Below are 20,750 nucleotides of genomic sequence, written 5' to 3' on the forward strand. Positions count from 1 at the left end.
TCTCATAAGAGTCTGTGGATGTAATGTTGCTGTGAGGTAGGATGCAGGTGCATGATACTCATTCACATATAGTAACTCATATCACTTATTAGGTTTTAAGGATATTGATCTCAACAACCTAATTTTGAGTTCAAAATGTAACGTGAGTTACCGTGGAAATGCCCATATATCTTTTCAACAGGCGATTCAAAAAGATGAATGGGATCTTGACCATTTCAATTTCTATTGAGCTCCATGATAATATCACCAATATATTGATTATTCCAACTCCATTTTGATGATGACAGTTTGATGATGACCCTTACATGGAATGGCTGATCGGTGTTTAAGATTGCTGTTCTATGACCAAGATCACTGCATTTGATAGCTATAGTAGGGGATATCAGGCATGGTCATATGCAAAAAAAAAATGTTTGTAAGCCTTTTTTCCCCTTTCTATATCTTACAATGCTATGTTGTAATCTAACCGTCATGCCATCACATAGTCTATTTTCTATCCCTTTCTCATCAACAGTTGAAATTGATTTCACATGTACATAAAACAATTATGATGGGTGGTTTATGTCAATATACATTCCACAAACTGCACTTATAAAGCAAGCAAACATACAAATGTAATCTTTGCATTAAGTCTATAGCTACAGTTCTAACTCATTGAAAGTAATTCTTACTGCATTATGATGAAAAGTTTGACAAATGCATACAGCTGTACGTGTGTAGCCTAATCATGTTCTGCATTGCCAAAGTCATGGATATGCAAATACAGTGTATGTATACAACTGAGCATAAAGATTTAAAATATTTTTCTTTGTCTCTTAACATATATGTTGGAAAGTCTTTTTTCTGCATACAAATAAATACTATTTTACATGTTACAACATTGTTAGTTACTTGGAAACAATCAGCTGCATTAAAGTACTTCATATCACCTTAAAATGGACCATTTTTGCATGTTAACAGTCATGATGAAGCCTCCGAAACATGCGTTGCTGCTAACTTTAAGCCGCAAAAAAAAAAAAAAAAAGATGTTCCTAATCAGTGTACTTTTATTGCTACTGTTGCAGTTTCCTTTAGAATCATATTGCCTCATGTAATGTCATAAATTCGAACTGAGCATTGCTTACAGTGTACACAGTTTGTTATTCACTTTTGTGGAAGCCAATTTCCTTATAATAATAAGTACAATTTGTATGAAGGGTAAACATTATGCACTGCCATAAAATGTACATCTGTATACTGTTATTCACATTTTATTGATGCCTTGTTCTTATTCTAGCATGTAGTGATAGTTGCTTACTGTAGTTTTAAAGTGAATACAGGACTAGAACTTTGTGTTAGCAGTTTTGAAGCCTCCGAAACACACTAGTTTGTTAACTGAAGCCTCCGAAACTCACAAGTCTGAAAATTTCAACTTTGTCAAAAATAATCAAATTTCTTTGGGATTTGGGTTGATAAATGTTTGTTACCAAGAGATAATTTAGGGCTATGTGTAGAGTGGCTCTTGCTTCTAGAACATTCTTTTAACTTAAAAATAGTTTGTCAGGTACCATTTTTACCTTGGAATTTGAAGTTCACATCCAAATAATTGCAAGAGCGAATATCTGTTGGGGGAAAAGTGTTTTGATATTTCAAATATATGTTCACAGCAAATGGAAAGTTGCATTACCTCCACCATTTATCTTCATTTGGTTGCTGTGGGTGACCAAAACATTCTTGTTGTTTTTACCTAAATTTATCTAAAATTCCATAATAGTCACTTCATTTTTCATATTTAGCCTAAGAATTAAGCTCTGGAATGACAAAATATTGAAAATATAGACATTCCTATATAAAATAAAGGCAAAGATAAAAATGGAAACATAACTTTAATTTTTGACCCTTGCCACATCAAAGTTACACCCTTTACTGTAAAACTGACCATATACTGACATGCAATCAATATTTAATTTTCATTTTTCATGAGGACTTCATTTCAAATCGTGACCCCACATTCTGGTTCAATTTAGAACAAGAAGTACATTGTACTGGCTTTGTGCAAATGGAATTATTTATAAATAACCTTGTAGAAATCAGTCTTGAGTGAGTATGCAATGAAGATGTGTTTTTGTTCTCATAAAAGCCATGTTATCCCCTATGTTTTGTTTCCTTCTCCCCCTTTTCTCTTGCCCTTTGTCCTTTCCATCCAGTGTTGGTAAGACTTCGCTCATGAACCAATATGTCAACAAGAAGTTCAGCAATCAGTACAAGGCTACCATTGGTGCAGATTTCCTCACAAAAGAAGTCATGGTAGATGACAGATTTGTGACAATGCAGGTCAGTATGGATGTACATTGTAGACTACAGTTATATGCATACATGCTTATGCTGGAGACTGTCAAAATTTGTGTCATATTCATAGATTATGCTTTCTGTTGAATCAAATGTATATTCCATTTACACTGTAGTGCCAAAACAAGTACAGTACTGTAGGTCAGTTTTCTTTTTATATTGCCAACATGCGTGTTCCAAAATCTTCAGTTGTGCTTTGTTGTCATGTTAAGTTCAGTCCAGATTGCTAATGTTTGCAGTGCTTGCTCATTGAATAGATTATACAGCAATGCATCAGTAATTGTAGAGCATCATCCAATATTTCCAGGTGTATGGGTTTATAAATGAAAGCTGTTTATCCAACAGCTTTCAGTGTGAGGCGCATCAGTAGTGAACCTAACAAGTCTTGAGCCCTCTTCCAAAACCACTTTATATCTTCATGGTGTTCAAAATGGATCATGCCAGATGGCCTTTGCCATTCAAGATGCTGTATTAAGCTGTATTAAAGCAGCTTATGGCACAGACTTTCTCTGTAGTACATTCATTGTATATTGAGAGTGTAACTCTTACACAGTTTACTTTTATTCACTTCTAACACTAGACAAGGCAAACATCAAAACAATGAGTAAATGGGAACATGACTGATCCATGAAGGATATGTAGTCCCATAATATATGTGCATATACAGGACATTGTATGTGTGATTTGTGCTCATGTGCGTAATGAATATACACATGTAGGGTGTGATGAGGAAAGTCTAATTGGAAATTTGGGCCAGATTTATAAAGGGTTACTGTCAGTAGTAGGGTTGGGGGTACCACGTATCGTCACCCTAAGGATCTGTAGCTTGTTTATTCTAAAAATATAACACAAATCCGCCTAATTCTTACCACAAATATGCCATAAATACTGCAGTTTTGAATGTCGTGACCGTCTCGTTGATAACAAAATGTATGAATCTCCGTTTTAAAATTGCGCAATTTTAGTGCGTGCGTTCTGTTTTCTTCGCGCAGCTAAAAAGGGAACCCTGGGATCGGCACCCCCTCCCCTCCATAGGTATACACGTGAATTTCACAGCATAGGTAATACACATGAATTTCACAGGCCATAGGTAATACACGTGAATTTCACAGCCATGCGTCGTTACTGAGCGGATGTGTAATTTTTAGCTTGGTTTGTTTGAGTTTGATTTTCGTTTCTTCGTTTTTATTGTCTTTATAGCTAATGACACTTAATCCCGCGCGTACCTTTTCGTTCTATACGCAAACAGCCATGATACGCAGGGTGCCGATGGGAAGGTGCCCTGCCGATAGGTGGTGCCCCAACCATACAGTGTAAATGCTATTTAAGTATCTGTTTCTGCAATCCAACCTTCACTTATCAGCTTGAAATGTAAAATTTGGGAAGTGGTGTATTGTGGGTAGAATATTTGTGACCCTGCATCGCAAAACCAACAAAAATTCACCAGACATGTATTTTTAGTTAAGTGCAGATTCTGAAAGAGGCGAATTTAAGGTTTATAATGATGTACAGTTGAACCTCTATTATCTGGCCTCCCTTTATCCGGATCTCTCTATTATCCGGACGCAATCTCGCCGTGATTTTTTTATCTTTTTTAAAGAATTACGGGAGGAAAGGGGGATTCCCAACTCCTTGAGAACTCCTATACACAAACACACATGAATTACATATACTTGATACATTTCTTAATAATGATTTAGGTAAATCATCCCAAGAATTTATAAAAGAAAATGATTTCATTCTTGCAAACACGAACCTCTATTTTGGGGTCTGTGACTGAGTGTAACAATGAAAAGGTTGCGGTATACACATTACTACATGTGGTACTACAATGGGCTACATCAGTACATGTGTATGTATATGTACATGTATAAAGCATTGAGTCTCCCGTATCCGGCCAAATCCCTTATCCGGATGAGCTCCGGTCCCGACTTGTCCGGATACGAGAGGTTCAACTGTATAACTCGATTCAAATGGAAACCTATATAGATAATGGGAAAAAAGCATGCACTCTGTAAAAGTGCGAAATGAGAAAAGAGGCTCTAAAGTACAAGGTCTAAGGGTGTATTCAAGCGCTTAATCTTTACCAAGTCATGCTAGCTGTGCAATAAACGAGGCAAAAACAGGATGTTAAGCACCATAACAGGAATGAAGGGCTTATCAGTTTGAGCTGAAATCAAGCATTCTCCATTAACACATATCATTCTGTCCATGATTCATGTCAACTTTCAAAGCAGTAGCATTATCCTTTCAAAAGTTATTTGACTTGATGGTGAAGATCCAAGCATGTAAAGGATTTTAAAGAAATGAAAGGGAGCCCCTAAGACATACCTAATCACAATATTCTACAAAAAAAGAGTTGTAGAAAAACTGCTGAAAGCACATCTTCCCATTCGTGTCATGATCCTAATCTAAACCTAAAAGTAATGTAAAAGAAGAATAGCTCTGTCAGAAAATATGTGTATGAAAAACTCAAGATTGACTTGGTTGACCCTTTTCACCTTTTTTGAGTCCTTACGTATGATCAGGTGGTTCGACTTTTTGTTGATTTTGTGATGCACGGTCACATTTTTTAGTCTATTAATCCTAACTATGCTGGGCTATATATATGATATGTAAAATAATGGGGAAAAGGGGGATGGGTGGCTCCCAGTCCCCCCATGTGGATCTCAGCAGCATGTTGACACATTTACTGCAACTTGTCTACAAAACTGTAAAGTGGATATTTCAAAAAGAATGATTGCTTAAATGTTGATTTATGCTAATTTATGCATAATGTACACAAAAATAGACCATTTGCCAAGAAACACTTGAAATTCTACACTAAGCATATTTTTTGGTAAATTACATATTCTCTCTAGTGTACTTTAGCAAACGGAAGTGAAAGAAATTGTGCTACTTAAAATTTTGAATTTAATAATTTTTTTTTTTCAATTTGTTCTGTAATTGTTTGTTTTTTGACTATTTTTTTGAATTGTTTTGCACTGAAATTTGTTGGCAATGCTGTTCCGATCATTACAAAATTGTTATCAATTTATTGTGATCAATAAAAGCAGAAAATAATTGTGCTTTTATGAACTTTGATTGAGAATACGATTTGTTTTGAAATTTTATAGGAATTCACATTTTTGTGCAAGTTTTGGTCCAGCCTGCATGTACCCATTTTTGCTTGACTTTGAAAATGTACGCGGGGACATTGCAAATTTAGTATCAAAACATGCAGGAGACTCAAAATAAATTGGGTGGCGACACAATGTCATCACCCTAAATGTCAGGGGGGGGGGGGGGAGGGGGTCCACCCATCCTCTCCATTTATAGGGAGTGTTTGCTGTAATAAATATCAAGGGAACATGAAGTTTGTTTTTATATGCAGATGTTTTAATAGTTATCTACCATACATATAAAAGAATGTTACTGACCTGTTTTGTTTTGTTTTGTTTTTTCTTTGCCAGATATGGGACACAGCTGGCCAGGAACGATTCCAGAGTTTGGGCGTAGCCTTCTACCGGGGTGCAGACTGCTGTGTATTGGTCTTTGACGTCACATCGCCAAACTCTTTCAAATCACTTGACAGCTGGAGGGACGAGTTCCTCATTCAGGCCAGCCCCAGAGACCCAGAGCATTTTCCCTTCGTCGTACTAGGAAACAAGATTGATCTCGACAATAGAATTGTGAGTGACTGTTTTCAGAAACTTTGAAATCAGACACTGTATTCCTGCACATGTTGTTCTGTCTGGCTGTCAAACTGATTTTTAGCTCACCTGAGCCAAAGACTCAAGTGAGCTATTGCGATCGCTCTTCGTCCGGCGTCCGTCGTCCGTTATGAGCCGTCCGTCGTGCGTAAACTTTTACATTTTCATCTTCTTCTTGAGAACCCTTTGACCGATTTTCACCAAACTTGGCAGGTAGCATCCCTAGGAGGGGGATAGGATCTCAATTTGTTCAAGTGGGCACCATACACCACCTGGGGGCCCCAGGGGGCCCTAAACTTGGACCGAAATTGTACATTTTCATCTTTTTCTTGAAAACCCTATCACCAATTTTCACCAAACTTGGCAGGTAGCATCCCTAGGGGGATAGAATCTCAATTCCATCAAATGGGCACCATGCCCCACCTGGGGTGCCCCAGGGGTCCCACCCCCCTCCCGCCCCCCTCCTGTAAGGAATCTTTCCAGATTTTCTCTAGAAATGGAAATGATTGAGCTAAGAATACAATGAGTCAGTATATTGATGACTGTTGTTTCAAGTTTGTTCATGGGAGAATCAGGGGTGCCCTCCCCCCCCCCCCCCCCCCCCCCCCATTGGGACCCAAGGAAGTGGGATAGGATGGGGGGGGGGGGGATGTCCAAATACAGGCCTAAATTTTCATCTTCTTGCTGAAAACAGCATAATTGATTTTCACCAATCTTGTCAAGTAGCATTCCCATAGGGATAAGATGTCAAAGTGTTTGAATGGACACCATGCTTTCCTTGGGGGCCCCAGGGGTCCAAACCTCCTAAATTAATGAATATTAAATACTATTTTTCTCTAGTTCTAATAAAAAAAGATAGGCTTTAAGTCTTTTTTCCCGAGCTGCATAATCCAACATTCTATAAAGTACAGTGTACTTGGCAGGTATTTTTACCAGTGTGATGGAATATGTATGGACACCATGCCCCCATTCTCAAAGCTACCCCCACCACAAGTTTCCAATGTTCTGAGGTGAGAGTCTGCAAGAATGCTTGGAAGGTGAACTTATGATACTCAGGTGAGCGCACGGTCTCTTGTTATACTAAATATCTCTATGGCTTCAGTGCCTCTTTTCTCAATTTTCTTTAGCTCACCTGAGCCGAAGGCTCAAGAGAGCTATTGTGATTGTTCTTCGTCCGGCGTCCGTCGTACGTTGTGCGTCGTGCGTCTTGCGTCGTGCGTAAACTTTTTACATTTTCATCTTCTTCTTGAGAACCCCATGACTGATTTTCACCAAACTTGGCAGGTAGCATCCCTAGGGGGATAGGATCTCAATTTGTTCAAATGGGCACCATGGCCCACCTGGGGGGCCCCAGGGGGGCCCTAACCCCCTAAAATTAAGCAATCTTTAAAAATCTTCTTCTCTAGAACCAGAAGTGATAGGGATTAGTTCATACTATGAGTTAGTACATTGATGACTGTAGTTTCAAGTTTGTTCATGGGGGAATCAGGGGTGCCCCCCTTGGGACCCAGGGGAGGGGGGTTTGGAGGGGCCCTAATGGCGCCTAAATTGTACATTTTCATCTTCACTTTGAGATCCCCATGTCTGATTTTCACCAAACTTGGTAGGTAGCATCCCTAGGGGGATAGGATCTCAATTTGTTCAAATAGGCACCATTGCCCACCTGAGGGTCCCCAGGGGGCCCCCACATCCCCTACAATTAAGAAATCTTTTAAAATCTTCTCTAGAACCAGAAGTGATAGGGCTTAGATTTAGTTAGTACATTGATGACTGTAGTTTCAAGTCCCCCCCCCCCCCCCTTGGGACCCAGGAGAGGGGATTGGGATGGGTCTGAATGGGGCGTGAATTGTACATGTTCATCTTCTTCTTGAAAACCAATGATGAATTTTCACCAAACTTAGCAGGTAGCATCCCTAGGGGGATAGAATCTCAATTCCTTCAAATGGGCACCATGTCCCTCTTGGGGGGCCCCTAGAGGGCCCACCCCCCCCCCCCACATTAAATTACAAGTTCACCTTCATAGACATGTGGGTTGAGTGAATGCAGCAATATTAGTAAAACACATCAGTGAGAGTTTGAGCAAAATCGGACAATCTGTTAAAAAGTTATGAATTTTTGAAGTTTCTGCTCAGTCACGGCTGGATGAAAAGACTACTATAGCTTGTGATGTCACATGAGTACAACGATAAAGAAAGAATAAAGAAAATTCAACATATTTCCATTTTTCTCGCATAACAGAAGAACACTCGACTTCTCTCTTTCAGAAGGCAGGGGGAATAATATTACCCTTAACATACGTCATTAGCAAGTCGAAGAAATGTGCACTTTATCCAAAAAGTAAAGTTTTGTGAAATTCTCTTTTTATTTTCCTTATATAGTTGCACGCATGTGACATCATACACTGTAGTAGTCTTCTCTTCCAGCAGTGACTGCGCAGATACTTAAAATATTCGTAATTTAGGTAGATCCAGATGTCGACCACGCGATCACGACGAAAATTGGCACACACATTGCCTATGATGTAATCTAAAGTACTACGAAGTTAGATTTTAAAAAAATTGTCATTTATGCTAAATTATGCTAATTTATGCATAACGATGCATGAAATCAGACAATTTGGTATAAATCACTAAATAAAGCTCGAAATGGGCACATTTTTTGGTTTAAATATTCTTTTTAGTGTCCTTAGCAAATATAAGAGAAAAAAATTGAGCCGTCTGAAAAAATTTCCTAAGTATTTTATTGTTTTTTAATTTCTTATGTATTTCTTTGTTTTTTCGACTTTATGTTTTTCATTGTTTTTTCGATGAAACTTGTCCGCGACATTGTTCCGAACAAGAAAATATGTTATTAGTTGATTTTAATCAATAAAACCCCAAAATAATCATGCTTTTATGAAATTTGACTGTAAGCACAGTTTCCATTGAAATTGTACACAAATTCATGTTTTTGAGCAATTTTTGGTCTGAGATGCGGGAGACTCGACAGAAAAAAGTTTTTTACGTTGGCGATACATCACGCGGAACGTCGGGGGGGGGGGGGCCTCGGAGGCCCCTCCCCCCCGGCCTAGTTAGGGTTAAGACCATGAGTTTGTACATTAATGACTTTAGTTCCAAGTTCGTTCATTGCAGATCCAGGGCTGCCTACCCCCCCCCCCCCCCCCCCCCCAAGTCCACATGCAGACCTAAGTTTCCAATGTTCTCAGGTAAGAGTGTGCAAGAATGCATGGAAGGTGAAATTGCGATACTCAGGTGAGCGCGTGACCCCCGAGTCTCTTGTTCCTTTTTGACACTCTTTTACAGAATGTGTGCATTCTTTCTTGTATTTAGATAGGTTAGGAGCTTCCAGTTGACTCAAATTATATATCATTTTATGTAACACCTAGATAGGTCCTTGTCACATGATTGGTTGTTTGCTATTGATCATTCTTTCCATGTTACTATTACGTCGTCATTTGTGTGGCGCTCCGACAAAATGAGTCATAAGTCGCACGGGGAGTTTTCCCGTAATGAGCCGAAAATGAAGGGGAAGCACTACTCGGGTCGAAATTTTTTTATGACGGATTTTGATTCCTTTATGTTTTATTTGTTTGTACAGAAAATTTCAGCGTGTGAAAATGAGTACAAGTGTCCCAAATCACCGTTTTTCTGAGACAATTTTTTTCGGTTACATTTTTTTCGAACGCTCGCCTTTGCGTTGCGTTTCGCACCTATTGTTCTTGCCAGATCGAGACTCCGCCTCCGTTGCTAGGGTGTATGCTAATGAGGCATTGCTCTTGACCCCTTTGAAGACAAAACAAAGCATGGTGCGCGCGGCGGCGTCGGCGGCCAAGCGGCGAGGGCTATAGAATTACGCAATAATAGTGAGCTGACCAAGGCTATTGATTGCATGACCAGCGAGTTTCGTTTGATACATGCACTCCATTTCAATGAGTGGTGATTGACATGACGCACAAATCGCACTGAAAAAAATTATTCCAACGAACGATCACGCAAAATTTATGATACTTTATCTATGAGCTAATACAATGATCACGTATAGAACTCGAAACCTTTTTTATGCGTGTGTGTACTTTTACAACGGTTATTAATTGGCCTCATTAATGAATTTGTTCAAATAATCATAACTTTCGTTCCCTGGTATGTGACTTGCTGTTTAAAGTTCATCTCTGGAGATATAGTAGGGCCTAAGTTGTCAATTATTCTCGTTTTTATAAAGTCGACAATTTGTGTGATAATTCGCCAAATGTATGTAATGCGTACTATTATTTCCCTGGTTAATGAAACTTATTGCCTTATTACTTATGATGATTTGGGCCGTGACGGCATGGAGAGAAATAGGAAGACAAACATTATTAATGCCCAGATAGCTCATGTTCCCTTTGGAGGATATTCTGACTCTAGTCATCTGTGTATTTTTTTAGAAGTAGGACCTATTTGAGAAAGGGACAGAAAGCTGTGTCGCTACTCAAAAGTGTGCTTCTTCATTTTGTTTTGTTTTTTAATCAGAATGTTTGTAATGAAAGCTGTTTGCTGTGTATTGCGTGTAGCTGACATGTGAGAGGTCAAGTCTGCAAAGAATTGGGACAATTGGCTTGGCTAACAGCTTTGCCAAGTAGCAGCGCTAATTGCCCATTGAATTGCGTATTCTGAGGAATTTCGAATGAAAGAACTCGGACGGCAATGTTCACGCCTTGTATCCGAGTAAACCCCGCATCAACGAAGCCTTAAACAATGAAAGGTAAACTTCCTGCTATCAAGGGGTGGATAATCACGCAAGTAGTATTCTTTCTTCGCCATTGATAGCAGAATCAATGACGGAATGGAGCAACAGTGTTGGAGGATCGGCATTATGTCTGCTAATTTGTAAAGGAATTTTTCAGTCTCCTTTTGTGTTCAGAACCACAGTCAGTGACGCTAACTTACTCTATCTCCTACAAGCTATCGTTACCATCTTAAAACGTGAATTTTATGAAAGGCTAAAAGTGATCACGGAATCAGTTCTTCCGCGTGACACATGCAGGCTTTTATAATAGCATACCAAGCTTAAATCGTTTACCTGTATAGAAAGGGCGGGGATACACACTTATCGCAATCATCCGGATTTGAGAGTGATACACTCTACTACTTTTCTTCATCTTTCCCCCGACAAAGACCATGGTAATTCAAAACAAACAAACAAATAAACAAACAAACAAACAAACAAACAAGCAGTTGATTTATATCAGAACGTAGAGATTTTTTTGTGTGTTTCATGTATGTATAGGTCATCTCTTGATGTATAGTAGGCATTTGTTGTCGTTTTTACAGCGTTTCCTAATAAATGCCTATAGCGAAAACCCAACAAAACTTCTATCAAGGAGGAAAGGGAACTTAAATTTGAATATCACATAGTTTACAGAAATCAGACATGTAAATAAGGCAATCATATACATCCGCACGGCCGATTGTAATCTCTTACTATGATTATCAAACATGATCGCCTGCATTTACGTGCTTTTTTCTAATTTCTTGAACTTTGCCTCATTTTCTCTCTTTTTTTTAAACAATTGCTCGAAACATTTAAAAATCGTAACACAGTCTGCTATCCCACAACATAATATTCCATTTGATTTGTCACTTATTGTTGGTCGGTTGACGCCAAATGTTGGACTCTCGAGCGATGATACACGGCATTTTGTTTGTTGGTTTTCGTCTCATCGCTCAAAAGAATTTTGACTACGATTACAAGACATAACTGATGGTTTACAGAAGTGATCATCAATTCAGTAAATATTAGTCAAGTCATGAATTCACTTTACCCATCATGACTGTCTAATCGAACTACGACATTGTTTGGGTAACCGCGCCTTTTTATTCTCATAGTTCAAACTAATTCTTGACATAATCAAAACAAATAATTCTTTATTAAATTTCTCAAAATACTCAATAGACGGCCTAAGTCAAAACTTTCTACAAAGATTGCCTATACGGCAATCTTTACTAGCCTAAACAAGTTTTCTAGAGCTATCAGTTCCCCCTATGACAATGACTTCGATCGCGTTTTGAACTTGTATCGAACTACTTTAAAAACAGCTATTACCTTTGTAGTTCGATTAATAAACCAGTCTTTTGAATTCATAACCAACATTCGTAATCGTAACAATACAGTAAGATAGTACTGCATGTCAATAAAAGTTGGAAAATGTAAATGCTATAATAGTAGCGCAAAAAAAAAAATGAGTAACGATTATCTTCATACATTCTAATTCCTAGTGATGTCGCTACGAAAATGACACATGGTTTGATTCAAGCAAATAAAAGTAAAAAGGAATGGGATATACTTCTAATGATAGTACCACGCCGTACCATGCATTTCACTGTATAGGTTACGTTTCTGTGCGCTTTACGTATACGGAAAATAAAAGGCAGATTGGTGCTATTAACATGCTAACACGCAACGCATTCAAAATGTTTTTTGAAATACACCGTATACAATATAATGTTTTAGTATACGGTTTGAAACTTTGAATTTGCGAGTCCTTTATGAAATTATGAGCAGGGTTATTACATTATCAAGCAAAAATTAAAGTATTTAGGGATTCGGATTTGCGCAGGAGACTAACAGTGCTATATATGGCGATCGTTCGCAACAGAGACAATCCTCTTCAATAGATATACAATGTAATTCTGTTTTCATGGATTGAAAGAGAAATGAAAAGAAGTCAACATTTTAACTTCATTTAGCTTTCTCATTAATTGAACTTGATTTGATCTGCCATGCATGATATCGCTGTGTGCTCTATTAATTATATTAAATCATTTAATCGGCGTGCTTGTTTTTTATGCAGAATATCACAGGTAAGTTTAATTCATTGAAGTTCATAATGTTTGTACATATGGCGTGTTCGTTGTTTTCTATTTTCATTTTTATAATATATCACGTGTCCATTATCTGATTCTGACCACGAAAATATGGCGACTGTTTAAATGCGGAGCATGTACTGGAAAACTGTAATGTCTCCTGCCAGTATAGACAAACTGATTTCTAGTCTATCCCCGCTTAAAATTGAAATGAAATTGAACAAAAAAAAACAAAAAACAAAACAAAACGAAGTTCGACTTTCAGTAGATTTCAACCGTTTTGCATAGTGCCTGATTCATGTAATGGACACAATTCTTTAGCACATAAGCAATCACACAACTTTCGTGAATAGATGTGTCTCAATGATTGCATCTCATGGAAGAAAACTCGTCTCCTTGCCTGAATTTTAGCTTCTTCCTGTTCAAGCTCGCGTGAAAGAAATAGTTGAACATCAATCGCAATCATTAAGAGAGGCACATCCTTAGAAATAAGCACAGGAGTACTGAGACACACTACAAAATAAAAACGGGCCTTTTATCGCTATTGACAACGCATGACATTGAAATGCTTTTTTTTTTCCTTGGGGGAGGGGGGTAATACAATTGATTATTCTGACGGTTCGTTAATCACACAATGAAATATGGTTTGCTATTAGCTTAGGTTCGTTAACAAGAAAATTAAATGCGGTTCCTTTCCGGTAGTTCCTTTACCCGAAAGTAATCAAGCAATCATTTTTTTTTTTTTTTCTGATAAGGTTTGTGAATACAAAACGAAGTGAAGAAGGCCTAAGTATTAATTCCGAATATTTTTCAGTATTATTATTTATGATCCACTTCTCAAACGCAGAAAGATTGTAACTGCACATGTGATGTAAAAAAAAAAAAAATCCGCTTAAGCTACAAGTTAATTGTTTTTTATATGCTATGCTATTAGAAAAGTGACTGAGAATCATTGTAAACCCAACGTGAAGCTGTCAAGCCTACATCAACCTTTGCTTCTGATACTTCTGATACTTCTGATAAGCGATAATTATTGTGCACGCAACGCCTATAAAGGAAATGTGCCTTTAATATGGCGGGAATTCATAATGTTACGGCTGTATACAGCTGCAGCAGAAAAGACGCGAAAGCAGTTTTTGATGCTCTGCAACATTACGACCATGTGCGTAATTTGAGGGTTTTAAGTACACGCAAAGAACACGATCTCAAAAGACGACTATCGTTAATGAACTTCATTGACTTTTTCTACCGATGCTGTCTTTTGAACCCCCGCTTAGAATAGGTTCTCAGGTTCTATTTAATAGGTATTGGTACTTGCTAAACGCATCCTCTTTAGTTTCCATTGACAACAACATGGGAGGAGAATGGAAGCAATGAACGCCCTCGCTAAAAGACGCTTCTCGTAAGACGCATTGCGTGCCCGCCTACAATAGGTTCTCAGGTTCTATTTAGGTATTGGTACTTGCTAAACGCATCCTCTTTAGTTTCCATTGACAGCAACGTGTATGGGAGGAGAATGGAAGCGATCAACACCCTCGCTAAAAGACGCTTCTCGTAAGACGCATTGCGTGCCTTCTTTTCTTTCTACTGTTTCCTATTGTTTGTGAGTTAAAAATTGCGGCAAACCACAACGCAGCCGACACACAACGCGTACCGACTCATTCATGCGGCGGCAGCGGCACGGACACAAACGCGCCGAAGTTTACATTCGGGCTGCCGTATTGGTCAGAATCGTTAATGATAGACCTGTCCTGCGATTGGTTGATTATCTTACATACCCAAGCTATCGCCTTATACGGTAGTGCGTGCGATGGAGCGTAAACGCCGTCGCTAAGCAGGACAGTTGTATTGTTTCGTCCCGTGAAAGAAACAGGTTGTGAGCATGAACATAGCCTGAACTTTGAGAGCGATTTTCTCCGTTATTTAGAAAATCAACTGACATAACAAACGTGGTTAATATTCGTTTTTATGATCTATAGGGATGTCGAAATGAGTTGTATTACATATCAGTGTAAAGCTTAGAGTCTGTAGAATTCACTTATAGGCATAACTACGATTTCATTTTTTGCGACTTTTGACTCATTCCGACGGAGCGCCACACATTTGTTCAATTGTGGCTCCATTTACTGTGCAATCTTGAATCCATACGATTTGCTCTATTGCACGCATGTCAAGAGTCCAGCACACTACACATGTAAACACTTGCGTTTGCAGTGAGTATGCGACGGTGTGCTAGCATAAAGCGTTCAGTGAGCACTCCCTATGATCTCAGATGCTGCACATTCTCTCTTGTCTCTAAATTTATAAAACATCAAATGACAAGGATCTATTTTAGGTCTTACATTAAAGTAATAATAGGTTTTTTATTTGTGCAAGGGACAGAATATTTCACCCAGTGAAAGATGAAATCTTTGATCCATTCAACGAGGTGCAGCCGAAATGATCCAGATCCATTGCACTCATAAGTGTGGGAGTGCAATGTGTGTGTGTGTGTGTGTGTGTGTGTGTGTGTGTGTGTGTGTGTGTAAATGTATTGATACAAATATTTGGTGCAATTTCAGTGGTCAGGGTCAATGAACTTCATCTAAATGGAAATTTAGGCCAAACTTGTAGCAGAATAATTATAGTGTTGCTGATTGAGTGCTAAGAAGGAGGCATCTGAGTGGACTGCGCACTACAGGTGATTGCTCTAGTTGTGTCATGTTCTTGCCATCGCATGCGTTGGCGTTTGTTATCTCACAAAGGCAAGCAATTCTCATTCTTATTAAAAAAGAAGGTAAAGATGAAAGGGAGTTAAAGAATTGGAGACCGATATCTCTGTTGAATGTGGATGTGAAAATTGTAACTAAAGTTTTTGCCAAACGTATGTGTAAGTTTATAGATAAATTGATCAGTGTTTGTCAGACCGGTTTTGTCAAGGGGAGATATATAGGTGAATCTATTAGAGTTATTATAGACATTATGTTTTTATACTAAAATGCATAATATACCAGGATTATTATTTTTTCTAGACTATGAAAAAGCCTTTGATTCTTTAGAGTGGGATTTTATGATTAAAGTATTAGGCAAATTTGGATTTGGACCCAAGTTCCAGAGTTATATTCAAACATTCTACAAGAATATGAGCAGCTGTGTTTGCAGTAATGGTCATACTTCTGGTTACTTTGGTCTGAGTCGAGGAGTAAGACAGGGGGACCCTATATCTCCATACTTGTTTATACTTTGTGTAGAAATACTTTCAAGTGCTATACGTCAAAATAAACAAATTCGAGGTATAGAAATTGATGGGTATGCAGTAAACATAGTACAATATGCAGATGATACCACTTTGGTTTTGGCTGATTTAGAATCCGCAAAGGAAGCGTTTGGTATAATTGAAGATTTTGCTTTTTTCTCAGGTCTTAGAATTAATAAAAGCAAAACGAATGCTATGTGGTTGGGATCAAGAAGAAATTGTAAACTTAAACCTCTTGATATTTATTTGCCATCGGAACCCTTTCGAGTACAGTTGAACCTCTATTATCCGGCCTCCCTTTATCCGGATCTCTCTATTATCCGGACGCAATCTCGCCGTATTGCCCAACTCCTTGAGAACTCCTACACAAACACACATGAATTACATATTACTTCCAACATGATTAACATACATTACATCAAATTTCCTTCCAAATTGCTTACCCTCAGACATTTTAACATCCCCAAACATCCCCAAATGTAACAATAAAAAGGTTGCAGTATACACATTACTACATGTGGTACTACAATGGGCTACATCAGTACATGTGTATGTATGTACATGTATAAAGCATTGAGTCTCCCGTATCCGGCCAAATCCCTTATCCGGATGAGCCCCGGTCCCGACTTGTCCGGATACGAGAGGTTCAACTGTATTGGGCATATTATTGTCTTCCGATATGGAACAGATGATATCATTAAATTTTGAGAAATGTTTAGTAGATGTGAAAGTTATGCTTAATGTTTGGAGAAAAAGGAATTTGAGTTTGATAGGAAAAATACAAATATTAAAAACATTTGCTATATCAAAATTTGTGTATTGTGGGTCAGTTTTACCAATACCAAGTCATATACTGAAACAATTAGAGAGTGTTGTTAAAGATTTTGTATGGAATGGAAAAAAATAGATATGTTAAAAAATTAACCCTAATTGGTTCGTATGAACAAGGTGGTTTAAATATGGTACATATCCCTTACTTTTTCAATGCATTGAAGGTAAAATGGATTTCAAGGTTTTTGAATGAAAGTAGCTCTCTGGTCAGTTATTTTTAGGTATTTCATGAAGAAATTTGGAGGTCATTTTATCTTATATTGCAACATGTCCAAAAAGAGCTGTAAAACAATGGGCCAGTGCCCAAGTTTTTACAGGGATATACTGAGCGCCTGTTTTGATCTTCGACTTTTAGACTCAAAACATTTAGAAAAAAGTGAGATTATTGTATGGAATAATGAATATGTTAGAGTTAATGGTAGAACTGTGTTTTTTTGCAGAATTTTTTTATAGCTGGTTTATGGTATATTTCAGATTTGTTTGATAGAGAAAGCAGATTGATAGATTTCAACACATGGGTGAGGAGGGGAGTTGAAAAGCAAATGTATATGAAATGGTGCTCGATTGTTTCTGCTATTCCAAAAGAATTGAAGTTGAGATGCCTTTCCAATCGGGAAACGATACCAGCCTTAAAACTCAGTTGTGTTTTTAAGGGCAAAGAAGTAGACTTTGAGAAGCTAACAACGCAGATTATTAATTGTATTTTGAAAGGTAAAAATTTTGAGACTCCAACATCGGAAATCTATTGGAGTAATAAATATGCGATAGGTGATACTACATGGAAGCTTATATACAAAATGCCCTTTGTGTGTTTAGCTGATACTAAGAGCAGAGCATTTCAGTATAAAATTAATACAAGAACACTTCTTTTGAACAAAAGATTACACAAAATGAAAATTGTTGACTCTGAATTGTGTACCTTTTGTAAGCAAGTGGAGGAAACGCCAGAACATATATTCGCTGAATGTCAACATGCATGTAATTTCTGGGAAGAGTTTTTGAAATGGTGGCTAACAAAGTTTGACATAAATCTACATTTGAAGGAAGAAGAGATCTTGTTTGGTGTATTCGGTAGAAGCCTGCATAGGCCCCTTTTGAACCACTGTATGGTTATAGCCAAACAGATGTTATATGCATGTAGACATCTGGGTATTTTGCCAACATTTGAACTGTTCTGGACAAAGTTAAGAATTATATATGTGACTGAGAAGCAAATTGGTTTTCAAAATAGACAACTAAGTAAATTTGAAAGGAAGTGGATAAATCTGCATGACTCCTTGACATGACATTCTGGCTGTAACTTTTCTTTGGTATGTGATATGGATAGCATAATTTAATATGTTATATCTGAGATTCAAAAGAAGCACAAAATTGTGTGCACCTGCTAAAAAAATAAAAAAAATAAAAAAAATGTTCTTGCCATCGTGTCAGATTGGATGAGATGGTTCCCAAGATGAGCAACATGATGCCAAGTCTTGTGAGAAAAGAGAACACCCATGCCTTGATGAATTGTGAGATCTAGCAGTAACTGCTCTACCCATTATTCGTTCAGAAATTGATCGAGAAGTTTGGCCACTCTGCTTTCAATGAAAAGGGCTGTGGTTCAAACCCTTTCTAAAGCACTTTGTCTTTCAGCAAGTCAACACCCATCACATCACACTCCTTCAACCTACATGTAAAACATGAGAAAGCTCAGAAGTAAGAACGTGAATGGTGTTTACCATATGGATTTAGCATGTGTGTGTCGTAAAATTGGAGCCTGGTTTGAAAGGTGACAATATTTTGCCCCTGCGACAATGGCTCTGGTCTTATTTTCTCCGAGGGCATTGTGTTTAGTTGTGATAGGGGTTTATGTTTAATTTGTTGTGAGGATGAGGATTAGGGTGAGGATTATGTGTGTGGGTAGAATTTATGTGTGACTTGGCGTGCAGATATTTTGTGGGAGCAGTTGTTGCAGGAGCAAATGTCATGGAACCACTTTGTGTAGCCTTCAAAGAGTGGAGTAAATGTATTTTAGATGCTGGTTTGATTCCAGTGATAGGGGCAAGAAGTTCTGGTTTAATGTTGTGAGTGCCAAGGTGTGGTAAGCACTCATTGCAAAAGAACGATTGCAGCAATTGAGTAATGAAATATGCGTTCTGTTTCCCATTTGGTCATACAAACACAGGTGTCTCCGAAGAGATCCCAGAGCTGGTGTGACAGTAAGAACAGCATCCCATATTTTGAGACAAGTGCAAAAGAGAGCATCAATGTGGAACAGGCCTTCCAGACAATAGCCAAGAACGCCCTCGCACAAGAACCAGATGACACGACATACCAAGATTTCCCTACTCAGATCAAGGTTGACAATGACAGCAGGCCCAGATCAGAAGGATGTTCATGCTAAGAAAAGGCTTTAGCTATCTCGTTCTCTAACCCTCCTCTTATATGTTCTTTTTTTCAATCTCTGTTTCTCTCTCTCTCTCTCTCTAACTATCTCATTTTCTGTCATGCTGGCACCCTCTGTCTTTTTCATTTCCCGTCTTTTTTTATTTCAATTTTATTACTTTATTGGATGTCAGATATTTCTGTCCTATGCTTCTGATATTTTTTTCTTGATTTATTTAAGCTGTATAAAATTGGCTTTTCCACTTTAAACATTTGAGGTGACACTTGTAATGTCATCTCTGTTGAAACATGTGCATACATAAATATTTGGATTTAATTCTCATGGAGAAAACTACCAGATGTTAGAATCACATCCTTTTTTTTTTTCTTTAAATTTCAGAAAGATGCGCTGGAAATGTAGATTAGGAATCAAGCGTTGTTTTTGGGGGGCCTTATTTTGTGAAAACACATGTAATTAGAGTTCTGTTCATACCTAGTAACTGACAATCCCTTGTTCCAAGATTTTATAGTTAGAGACATAGACCCATCTGGTTTTCATACTTATAGAGATTTCCTGCTACTCACAGAATATATGTTTTTTCTTGCTTCTTCCCCCTTCTTTTTCGTCGTTGTTAGGGGAAGGGTTTTATCATCTGGGTAGTTGTCAACATTTAATTGTACTCTTGCATGTCTGATATTCATTTATGCTAGTCTTGTAGTTCTGGTGTTCCATGTAAGAGGTCATTGTCGACTCTTTCATTTCCTCTGAGTCAAAATATAACAAGATGGGACACTTACAAAGACCAACTACCATTTTTTTTTTTTGGAAATGAAGGAAAAAAAAATCATGGTTATGTGTTATATTGTAATTATTTAGTTGTACAAAGCACTTTTGAGGTCATGTACATTGGAAAAAAAAATATTTGTTTAAAGACTGCAGAAGTAATGATTTATATCAAGTATCGTCAGTTGGTACTTCACATTCAAAATGAGAAGACAGAATCTTATGTCTTGTGTAAAATGTATATCGTTATTAGATAATGTAACATCTGATGTATGCTGTCCGAAGAATTTTTACTATCACAGGAAACACTTTAAATTAAGTTGTAGATAACTTTGTTATGAATCTCTTGTTATGCATACCTTGTGTCTATGAGGAGATGAATGTATGGGATATTGAAGGAAATGAAAGACAACAATTTTGTTTGCATGGAAAACAAAAATGCTTTGCCACATGCAGGAATTGTTTTCCCAGTTGAAGCAAAGTCATAAATCTGCTGACTTTATGAGATGAATGATGTTAAAAGGCAATGAGCCCTAACTGGCACATTTTAGCCAACTCTGGTAAGAAGAATGCAAGAAGTTTTAGTGTGATGTGAGTTCATATCATGCTGTTCAAACTTTGAGATGATGTTATTAAAGGCAAAGCACATTCTTTGCTTTGTTTTTGTTTCC

The 20,750-nt window shown here is 37.7% G+C and overlaps 1 protein-coding gene across 1 annotated transcript in view; it reads left to right on the forward strand.

Moving 5' to 3' along the window:
- The window catches only part of LOC140244727 (ras-related protein Rab-7a-like), a 40,968-nt gene extending 21,277 nt beyond the window's left edge, over positions 1–19,691 (forward strand). Inside the window, exons 3-5 of the mRNA XM_072324343.1 lie at positions 2,187–2,313; positions 5,781–5,999; positions 19,096–19,691. Of these exons, the coding sequence (XP_072180444.1) occupies positions 2,187–2,313; positions 5,781–5,999; positions 19,096–19,314 (565 nt within the window). The 3' untranslated portion in view covers positions 19,315–19,691. The remainder of the gene's footprint in view (positions 1–2,186; positions 2,314–5,780; positions 6,000–19,095) is intronic.
- Positions 19,692–20,750: the final 1,059 nt, after the last annotated feature.

Source organism: Diadema setosum, chromosome 2, assembly GCF_964275005.1.
Source record: "Diadema setosum chromosome 2, eeDiaSeto1, whole genome shotgun sequence".
NCBI lineage: Eukaryota > Metazoa > Echinodermata > Echinoidea > Diadematoida > Diadematidae > Diadema > Diadema setosum.